The sequence below is a fragment of the Acanthisitta chloris genome, unplaced genomic scaffold, assembly GCF_000695815.1.
Source record: "Acanthisitta chloris isolate BGI_N310 unplaced genomic scaffold, ASM69581v1 scaffold31039, whole genome shotgun sequence".
In the NCBI taxonomy this organism is placed as follows: Eukaryota; Metazoa; Chordata; class Aves; order Passeriformes; family Acanthisittidae; genus Acanthisitta; species Acanthisitta chloris.
In genome coordinates, this window is record NW_008693574.1 from 19,811 (window position 1) to 31,185 (window position 11,375).

An 11,375-nucleotide genomic window follows, 5' to 3' on the forward strand; every position below is an offset into this window, starting at 1 on the left:
CACAAGAGTTTTTTTATGGGTGAACAAAACACATAATGCTTCTGTTTGCTTTGTGGAAGGATTGTCAATTCTTACACCTTTGAAACAAATGGGGCAAAAATTTGAGTTTTTCCAAGAACTGGGGAAAAATTTAAGTTATTGTACTATGGGCAAACTTGATACATACATGCAATTGAAGCATGAAACAGAGTTTTCAGCCTTTTTAAATGTTCTGTGTGTTTCATCCATGTATTTTAATTAACTCATGTTTATGAAATGCTCAAACAGAGCACTAGAAGCAGTATGGTGCATTTCTGGTATGAGGGACAATGACATTAAAAGTGCAAGCCAGTGTTGATCAGCACTGAAAAACATTTTCATGAGCAGCTGTGAAGATTAGTATAAGCAAAGTCTTGGGCTGTGCTGCTCATGCATTCCTGTGTTCCCTGTACATAGGTCAAGACCACACAGTAAGTAGGAGTTGCAGCAGCCCTGATGCTAAAATTACAGTCATTCCTCACCAGGACTTTGTAATATTCGAAAGAAAGGGAAAAATACAGTCATTGCCTCTTTCATTGCAGATCTTGGCAGGTCTGAGAATAACCCCACATCTGAGGAAGGAGATAGAGAGCACAGAATACAGATACTGTGCTGCTGTACAGCACTGTAGGTGGTACTAATGGGGAGAGGCTGTACTGTGCTTTAGGCTGTTGTCTGATGTCTAATTGATGGCTGGAATGGCTTATAAAGGCAAAATTTATTTATCATAATTCATAGCATGTTTTTGCTGTCTGCAGGAAATGCTGCAGTTTTGCAGCTCTGGGGCTGAGGAGCTGAGGGTGTTTAGCATGGAGAAAAGGAAGCTCAGGGGGACATTGTTGCTCTCCACAGCTACCTGAAAGGAGGTTGTAGCCAGGCAGGGATTGGTCTCTCCTCCCAAGTAACAGGTAATAGGGCAAGAGGAAATGGTCTCAAGTTGCACCAAGGGAGGTTTAAATTGGATATTAGGAAGAATTACTTCGCAGAAAGGTTGGAACAGTCTGTTCAGGGAAGGGGCTGAATCACCATCCCTGGAGGTATTTAAAAGAAGTGTCACTTAGGGACATGGGTTAGTGGTGGGCTGGGCAGTGCTGGGTGAATGGTTGGACCCAGGGATCTTAAAGGTCTTTTCCAACATAAACGATTTCATGATTCTGTCTTGGGAAAGTCTCAGCTGTGGCATTGTGTCCTAAAATATGTGTGGTTTTTCTGCTTCCTTTAGTGACCAGGCATATCCTCTGCTGTGGTGGTGGTGAAATGTTTTGTGAGAGCAGCAGTCGAACAGACTTTTTACTTACGTGACTCTTTAACTTCTCAACAGCCTAAATATATGTTTAGTTTCAGCGATAAAATTTAGTGTTATTCGAAAAGTTAGTTTAAAGTAAACTTTAATGCTACTGCTGATTTACTTCTTAAAGACAATCTGAGATTCTTGAACTGGATTTTTTAATGAAAGATAACTTACTCTTAACTGAACTCTTAAATTTAATTTTACTTGGTCAAACATTTTATCTTCATCTTTTTCATATCAGTTCAATTTTAGTAGGTAAATAACTGGGCAGTTAAAACACTGGAATGTTGTTGAGGTTTTCTGTTGGTGGTTTGGTTTGGGGTTTTTTTTTGTAGCAAGTTTGCACCGGTAAACCTGAGATTTGCTCAGTTTTGAATTAGTGGTGGAAAGAAACAGACAAAGCCTTTTGACCAAATTCCTTTCTAATTGGTACAGAAACGAAGATACGAGCGATTTTATTCCCTGGAAGTTGTGATCTAGTCTGTTATGAATAATTGCTGTTTGTGTGACATACTATGTTTTTTACTTTAACCTTAATAATCTGTCTGGGAAGTAAATTGATGTCTTTTGTGTTCAAACACATGAGTTTGTTTAATTCTTGGTGTGAAAGAGAAACATAAGCAAAGAAAAAATAGTGACATTGTGATGTCAGTTGGTCAAGGAAAAGCTGTTTCCACCATGAATCTCAAAAGTAGTAAGACAGATACAAATGCCTTTTTATTCTCAAAGCAGCCCCAGTACTGGCTGATGTGACATTGCCCACTGTCCCTTACCTGGCTAGTTCAGTCCTCCTCCAAGATCTCTGGGTCCAACAGTGCAAACAACCTTTCAGTCTTAATCTAAAATAATTAATTTCCCCTTTTAGCATTTCTTCTCTATGTTTTGAAAGGAGGTAGGCCAGCTGGAGCACCTCAAATGTCTCTGACCACGTGCTGTATTTTGTGCACTTTGTCCTTCTGGACAAAGGAAAGCTCCCAAGTACTCTTTTCCAGCATTTGCCCCTCCAAAGCTTGTATCCAAGACTGCTGTTTTTAAAAAGCAACTGAAATTATATATTGCCCAACTACAAAACAAAGTATAAATAACATTAATTCCCTTCTTGCTCTGTTGAAAAGCTGCTACAACAGTGTTACATGACTAAAGGTAATTTCAGATCTCTTGTTTGTAGGCAACTGGGGGAGGATATGAAGGCGAAGATGCATATCCCAATGCAGAACTTTTCTTCTTGGACATTCACAATATTCATGTCATGCGGGAATCTCTGAAGAAGCTGAAGGACATTGTTTATCCTAATGTGGAAGAATCACACTGGTTGTCAAGTCTGGAATCAACCCATTGGTTAGAACATATAAAGGTAACTTCTCCTTAATTATCTGAAAAGTGTTTCTCCAAATCTGTTTTATCAGACTTGTTTTCTTTGCTAAACTTTGTTTTAGTCCTGGTATGGAACTCATTGAACTACTTGGACTACAAACACAGCATCACTGTGTGTTGCTTTTTTGCCAACTGATCTTAGAGTATGTTGTATAATTACTAAGCGATAGTAAGTGAAATTCCGTGTTTATTGTCTGCCTCAAGTTAAATGTCTTTAATAGAGAGATGCATTCTTAGTCTGATTGTCTTATCATGTGAGAACTGATTTATTTTGGTTTCTAGCAATACAGGACTACAGGTGACTGTCATTGTGGTGTATTCGTAAATACTTTAGTTGTCAGTATGTGTGTGACTTTATTTTGTGAATTATAGTTTTGTAAATAAATCTTGTACATTTATTTGTAAATTTTGTAATTTTCATCTTGTAGCACAAATAAAACACTTGAGTTGGTAATTCACCAGTGTTCTTACTAGTTGACCTTTGAACCTTTTGCCTCGAGTACAGCTGTGCAAAAGTATTCAGAGTATTATGTAATAAATCCTACTTAATAAAATTTTCATTTTAATTTAATATTTGGAAAATAAGCATATTAGAAGGGTATGAGTTCCTTTTTCCAACAACTGAGATATTTCAGTAATTTAGTGCAAAGAAAGGAGGCAAAGGAAAGAACAGAATTTTTAGAGAGTATATCCTATGGTAAATCCTCTCTTTCTTTAAAAAAGAAGCTTATGTTCTTTGGTTTATCAAGGTTACTGTTTTCTGCCCCATTTTTTAAGAATTTGCTGTGAGATGAATTTGATCTTACTAAGGGATTAGGGAACCAATCTGTTTCTCTATTTTTATACAAGAAATTACTTGATCTCCTAGAAAATTCTTTTCCAATTAACTACACTGTGCTTTTTAGGTCTTTAATGGAAACAGTATCAATGTGGGTAGTGTGTAGATACAAAGAAATGAGTTCAGTGTTATCATCTAACAAAAATAATCTGTTTGGTGTCTGTTCCTCCTTGCCAGCTTGTGTTGACAGGAGCTATCCAAGTGGCAGACAAGGTGTCCTCGGGCAGGAGCTCTGTGTTGGTTCACTGCAGCGACGGCTGGGACCGAACCGCACAGCTGACATCGCTGGCCATGTTGATGCTGGACAGCTACTACAGAACCATTGAAGGCTTTGAAGTTCTGGTGCAAAAAGAGTGGATAAGCTTTGGACACAAGTTTGCATCGGTAAGAATTAGAAGATAATTGCAAGGACCATGCAATACTAACATTCTAAAAGGCTTTGAGTGTTAAACCGCTCATTTTGTGTCGAGGTTTGGTAATTCTTATCAGACATCCTAAAACTGCTAACCTCAGTGAAAGTGGACAGACTTTCACTCCTTACTGAACACATATATGATTCTCTTAACAGATAAGTGTTTTAAACCATGAAAACTGAAGAGCCAGGAGGCCAATTGTCTTGTCTGTAGTACTTTTCTAGTAATTTGCTACTGTTGAGTGAGTTCAGCTGCAATTCCTCATCTCCCTCTATTTCCTGCCATTCAATTCTATTATTTTAAACTATCTTACAAGACAGAGTAGTGTACTGGTTTTATGGTTTTTCATGTCCTTAAGACATTAAGCTTCCAATCTTACAGTCAGATAGACAACATCTTAGTTCAATGTACCTGCTTTTCTTTTGTCTCCTCCAGACAAGTACATTCCAACAGAATTATGGAATTAATAGAATCTCTTTTCCCTGAATCTCTTATCTGTTCTCAGCTATCAAATACAAAAAGGAAGGAAACAGCTTTTACTAAACCTTTTAGTTTGTGGGGAGGATTCCTTTGGTTGGTACTTTGGGCTCCTCAGGATGAGTGGCTCACCCAAACTTTAAAAATCTGTGTTAATTTTGTGTGAAGAATGCAAATGTTTATTTGAGCTCTCTCATGTTTGATGACTACCTCAGGGTGAATCTTAATGTTCAAGTGTTCAAGGCTCAAGGTGAGATTCTGTGTGGATAGTTTGATCTAGGTTCTCCAGTGGCTTAAATTACAAAAGACAAAGTTTATGTAACTTGGCTTCTGACACAGTTATTATGTAAACATAGTTCCAGATATGTCTTGATGATTTGCTAGTTATGCTTATCCAGTAAGTTGCAGCTTTTTATAGCAGGATCAATTAACACATTGGAATTTTTGTCAGGCGTCATTGGAACAGCTTTTGCAGTATTTCTCTGTATTTGAATTTCTCCTCCTTGGTGCAGTAACTAATTTTTAAATTGTAAGAGCAGGTTGCTCTATTACAGAAGCATTAGTGTTTGAGTGCAAAATGAGAAACAATGCCTGTTGCCATAAAATAGGCTGTTTTGGCTAACAGGAGGATGTATTGCTTCATTTCAGAGAATAGGCCACGGGGATAAAAATCATGCTGATGCAGACAGATCACCCATCTTTCTCCAGTTTATTGATTGTGTGTGGCAGATGTCTAAACAGGTATGTTGTGTCGTTCTTCAGAAGGTAACAGTGTGAAGAGATTGCTGAATCAAACCCCTAGATCTTTTTTTTTTTTGTAAAAAAGCATTTGAAGAGGACAGTGTTACCCGTCTGCTCTGATCTGTAGTCTAAAAGAGTGCACCAGTTGTTTTCTCAAAGCTTGCAAAGGCAGTCTGGGAGCTGTTGAGTGCAGTGATTTAAACATTGTATGTTCAATAAGTAACGAAACAAAGTGGTGAACATAGCCCATTTGATGAGGATTAGGAGGTAAACCTTTATTTTCCTGTATGGTGCTGCACTATGAGTGCATTATAGATATCTTATTCTGTCTTGCTAGTAAAAATGTATCTGTAACCATTCTGTATGTTATTCTTTTTATAAATTAAAGGCAGTTAGAACATTTTAAGAAGAGTTTTTTTCAGTGGCCAGTTTGAGAAAGTTGAACACCTCGTGTCATCTGAATGTCTGCTATAAAGTATATAAAAGTATTACCTTAAAAATGTTTTTAGATTATCTAGGGCTCTAAACTCTACCTTTAGCCTTTTAAACAGGGCATGTACATATCTCCCTGCTTTTGCCATGTATAGAAAGGATTTGTCTTTTCTGGTTTCAGTTTCCTACAGCCTTTGAATTCAATGAGCATTTCCTGATTACAATCCTGGATCACTTGTACAGCTGCCGGTTTGGTACTTTCTTGTATAACTGTGAGTCTGTCAGAGAAAAAGAGGTTAGTCAAACCACCACCTGTAATTGCTGTCTTGACTCTAGATGATTACAAAAAGTTTTGGTTGTATTGTATTTGGTTATAGTCCTTGTAGACAGTGACTTTGAACTGGCTGTATTTTTCTTAGAGAATACTTGCATGCAGTCACTGAAATGCTTGTCAAGCACTGGTTTTGGAATCTAATAGAGTAACTTATGGTTCTACATAAACCAGCAGTGTATTGATTTCAGAATGTAGCCATGTAGCTTCTATGATGGTTTTCCTGGTTTTGTGCAAATGTTTACTGTTCTTATTTCAATTTTCTTTTAGAAAGTGACTGAGAAAACATTATCATTATGGTCTTTGATAAACAGTGAAAAATCTAAGTACACCAATCCTTTCTATAGTAAAGAGCTAAATCGAGCTCTCTATCCAGTAGCCAGTATGCGTCACTTGGAGCTCTGGGTCAGTTACTACATCAGGTGGAACCCAAGAATTCGGCAGCAAGTAAGTAAATTCTCTATGATGTACAAAATGCTTTTAGACTTTGGAAATTTGAAGGATTTTGTGTCATAACTGACTTGTAGGATAGTACCTGTAATTTGTTCAGGTTTTTAATATTTTAGTTGCAAAGATGGAGAAAAAGGGTGGAAGTAATTATTCAGTTCTCTTATTTTAGTCAGCTTTTCTCAGAGCACTGAATTTATTTCACTCTTTAGCAGCAAGTCATCCTCGAGCTCTTTCTAGCCTCTTTTCTTGGAGACAGGGCTGGGGGATCATTTTTTAAGGGCATTTGAGTGCTACTGAATGCTGAATGACAAGGCGTAGAAGTAGGGCTTGCTGATCCCTGAAGAGTTAGGGCATTAGCATCACAAATGTGCTTCCTGCATTTGCTTGGTCTTTCTCCTTTATCAGAGAGAGGGTATGAAGCCCTTTACAAATTAAATGATCTATTTGATCCTTTCTCTTTCAAAACTGCTGTCTGTATCGATGGCTCTTGTTGAGGGTAAAATGTAATTTTTTAATGTAAGTCCGGTGACCCAACATTGTTTATACCGTGGATGAAAGCTGTTATTGAAGATTACACAAGTGGGTCGGATTGGAAGCTCAGAACAGCTTTTATCAAATTACACACAGTTCACTTCTGTGCTTTTAATGTTGAGTATATGGACACTCGATGTTTGCTACAGTCTTGCTAGAAATCTCAGGAATGTGGCACATAAAAATAGTGTACACAGACTTACTTGTCCTTGTTAACAAGTTGTGGAGGTTTGAGTAGGAGAAGATAGAGGAGCAGTTTCTTTGACAGAAGCAGTCTTCACAGTCCAGCCCCTGGAATGAGTCATGAGTTTTCAAGCAATGCACTTCCTTTTCCGCAGCTGATCTCCTGTATTATTTACAGCACTTCAGAGGCTGCAGGAAAACCAGGCAGTTTGCTGTGGCTTTTTACATGTATGTTGCCTATCTTCATTTCTAGTTTTAAAGCTTTTGTTGCTTCTGGTGAAAGATGAGGATATTTTGCAAATGGTGAATCCAAAGATGTATTCTGGAAACAGAAGGATTGTATGCCGTGCAAATTAGCTGTAGATCTGCTTAAAAATGTTCTTTGTCATTATTCAGGAGAGGTTTTTGGCAGGAGTTTGTTGTTAGAAATGCAAACCCACATGGTAATATTCCATGCTGCTACTACTGGCTCCTCATTTCCACCATTTTTATATACAAAATGCAACAACTGTTTTTTTCTGTACATGAAATTTATGCTTCATCTTTACTGAAGTAACTGAATAGTGAACATGTGGCCTGAACCATTTATTCAATAACTTTTCTGAGCTCAATTACTTAGAAGCATGTTCCACATCAGACCTCAGTCTAATGAAGAGTCTGGTCTGTCACTAGCAAAATCACTATCCCTACATCACTAATCACCTTAGTACCTGCATTCAGCATTGATCCAACTTTCACAGTTGATCATGATCCTCATATGCTGCTTAGTGAGCAGCCCATGTAAGAGCTGCTGGTTCAGCTGGTCTTCAGCTGGTGAGGTGTTCCCATTTGCTCCTTAAACTGTACTGCTGATAGCTTTGGATTACAGGCAGTTAACTGTGACTTTGGGACAGGTATATATAGCCAAAGGTAACTTTACACTCTGTATCTGCCTTGGACATTCATAGTACTGTTCCATTTCTTTCACTACTCTATCTGAAAAATGAACCTAAGCTTAAAGTGAAAACAGTGAAAATGCTTCTTTTCTTTCTGCATTTCCTGAAAGCTAAGGTAGTTGATTTTGAACACACTCAAGTTTACTTACAGACCTCACTAATAAAGTTTTGCATTTATTTTGCTTGTTGATTTACACGAAGTTGCAAATTTACTATTAAAAACTCAGGTGAATTTCATCAGTGAGGGAAGTTATAATCTGAAGATATGGATTTCATCTTAATCTGATCAGTGTAGCTAAAATAATCTGGCTAAATAGTTTTTGTGGAAGGTAATGAGACATCTGGCCTCTGGAACCTAAAACCTTTTAATAAGTCAAGAAAAAAAGCTTTGGACAAGGTATAGTAATAGCTGTCTTGCACACAATATTAGATAATCAGAAAATTAAACCCATATGCTCCAGGAAGTGGTGGCTGATTTTATTGAGTTAGGACAAACTGCTTTGTGCAAAGCTTCTCCGTGGGAGAGACAACTGGAAAGCAGAGACAGGGCTCTTGAGTTCCAGAACTGAGTATTTCTGTTCAGCTGCAACTTGCTGCACGTGCCAGGAAACCTTGAACACTACAGCAGCTGTGTGATACCAAAGTGATACAACTAACCTGGATCTCTTTGTAGCAGCCAAATCCTGTGGAGCAGCGTTACATGGAGCTTCTCGCATTACGTGATGATTATATAAGGAGACTCGAAGAGCTACAGATCACAAACAATTCTAAGATATCCAATTCATCAGCTTCATCAGCATCTCCCTCACAAATGATGTCCCAAGTACAAACACATTTTTGAAGAAAATGTTGGCTTCTTTCTATACTGTCATAGCAAGTGGTGCTTAACATAGATCTATAGCATAAAGAGAAATATTCTAATGCCTTACATTAGACTGTCCTAACACAAATTGTTTTAGACTCTCTTCATTTGAGGAGGACTTCAAAACAAAGCAACTCTTCGACTATGTGCCTTTCAGAACCTGTGGACTGGGAACATTGTTAATCAACTCATAGTTATGGAGGGCTTTGAGAGTTATTCTGGAAAGTCTGGTACAATGGAAATTAAATTGATTTATTGTTTTCATAAGAATGTTTTAATTTATTACATTGTAGATCATGATCCTGTAAGGAAATTCATGTTCAGTCTTACATGTTATGAATATACACATTAATGGTAATAGGAATATTCACATGGTATAAAATTAGGTATGTTTTTATTCCTCTTAGGAATACATTTGTGGAGTTCATGAAATGAAAACAAATTTTATTGTCAGATTTCAGAGAGAAGTGTTGAAACTTTCTGGCTACCTGAGAATTCCAGATTTTCCTTTCTTGGAAGGGACGGCAAATAAAATCTATTTTTTATTGTAAATTAATTTAATTGTTTTTTAAACAAATGACAGTTGTACTGGATTCTGAAAAGCCCAGTTTTGGCTAACTGTTCAGCACTAAATTGTATTGCAAATTATCACTGTGGGCAGTATTGGTTCTTTAGGTTAATACAGAATAAAATGTTTCTAAAGAGATTTTATGCAATTAAAAACCACAGAGACATTGCTTAAATATCCAGCAATAGCCATAATAGTAAAGCTTCTGCTTCTCTTCTAAAAAAGTAAATGTGCCTGTTTAAAGGAGCTTCTATACCAAAGTAGGCAAAAATTCTCAGCTATAAATAATTTTGGAAACTTGTACATTTATAGTTTACTGTTTAATTTAACTTCTGTTCAGCAAAGTTATTCTTAAGTATTTAAGGGTCTTCCATATCCAAGATTTGCATATAGTGTCTGCACTTACATTGAACCTTCCAGTGAGCTCTAGTTTCAAGCCTTCCTTTCAGAGGCTTTTAAAAAACTTTTAATTTGTTCATTTCAGGTATTTTTCAAGTAGTTGCAAGCATTTCTTAGGACAGCACAGACCTTTGCTCTTGATATTTAATTAAAAGTTTTGCATATTCTCAGAAGTTTAATGATATTCAGGCAATCCAGGAAATACTGCAATTCAGAATCTGTAGAGGATGCTATCTAATACTGTTATTTTAAAGGAGATATTTTGATGCTTGAGGCTTCTGTCATTGTAAATTATTGTACATGTGGTGAGTTTTGATCTGCAAGACATAATAGGATTATATATAAATTAAGTTTTGTGTAAGTATATATAATATAGTTTATTAGAAATTATGCAAGTTTATAAAGTGTAAATATTTTGCATATGAAAACTAAATTTAAAGCTATAGTTCCACAAATTAAGTCAAAGTTTAGAGGACATTGAATATTTTTAGAACAGTATTTTTTCAAAGGAATAAAAGTAAACCACCTCTGGATTTAATTCAGTAGATGCACTGAATTGCACTATGTTTTTCAGGGAAGCTCAGAGCATACAGCATGTGTGCTCTAAATACACAGGATTTATATGATTTATTTTGTCCTCTAAATTTCATTCTCCAATCTATGTTCTCCAGTCTATGTATCCAAAATAACAACATTGTTCCAAAATCTTGACTTGTTAAGGTAAATAAGATGCATTACATCATATAAATGAAGGATACTCAATTGTTCATGATGTACTTTGCATTTTGAAAGCTATGCATACTCTGGTATATTTGCCTTCTACTTACTTGTGGTTTATTAAAAAAAAAAAGCTATTTTTATTAGAATATTTAAAGTTTCTGTATTCGAGTTGAACATGTTGGTGGCATCTATGAGCGGTGTGAAGAAGTTCTGAAAATTTAATAGTTTTTACTGTGTAAACACTACATGATAACCTATTGCATTTGGGAAAGTGTAATATAATGGAATGGATCTTTTTGCACTTACTTCATTACATATATACACCATTGTTCCTATTACTGTTCAGCCAAACTTGTCTTTGAAGCTCTCTAACATGGCTCTGTGTGGGCTTGGGGTTTTTTCAAGTCAACTGATAAGATACTTGTTTTAATTCTGTTTTTACGTATTAGACCAAGATAATGGGTGGTTTTAATCCAGTACTTTCTGGAAAATACTCCTTGTGAATGTAGGCATACCAGCTGATCAATGTTAAGAGGAAATCGTCCTCCTTTTCCCATAAATGGGTGGTCAGACCCTGTCTGTACAGCTCCTCCCTCCCTGCACACTGCAGCCTGTTCCCTGCCAGGAACAGGCCTGGGGAAGCTGCTGAGCTGGTGAAGGAGAGAGTTCCAGGCGCTGAGTGCCTTTTCCAGGAGGGGTGAAGAAGCAGAGCTGGGATGTTAACATCACCAGCAATGAATGCCAAATATCCCCCAAGAAATGTCTGTCTTGGAATGCTATTTTAGGTTTTTTTGTATCCTTACTTCCATGGA

At 36.9% G+C, this 11,375-nt stretch overlaps 1 protein-coding gene across 1 annotated transcript in view; it reads left to right on the forward strand.

Annotated features, from left to right (window-relative positions):
* The window catches only part of MTM1 (myotubularin 1), a 28,175-nt gene extending 19,011 nt beyond the window's left edge, over positions 1-9,164 (forward strand). The window contains exons 9-14 of the mRNA XM_009083119.1: positions 2,478-2,663; positions 3,699-3,905; positions 5,060-5,152; positions 5,766-5,879; positions 6,186-6,362; positions 8,688-9,164. Coding sequence (XP_009081367.1) covers positions 2,478-2,663; positions 3,699-3,905; positions 5,060-5,152; positions 5,766-5,879; positions 6,186-6,362; positions 8,688-8,855 — 945 coding nt within the window. The 3' untranslated portion in view covers positions 8,856-9,164. The remainder of the gene's footprint in view (positions 1-2,477; positions 2,664-3,698; positions 3,906-5,059; positions 5,153-5,765; positions 5,880-6,185; positions 6,363-8,687) is intronic.
* Positions 9,165-11,375: the final 2,211 nt, after the last annotated feature.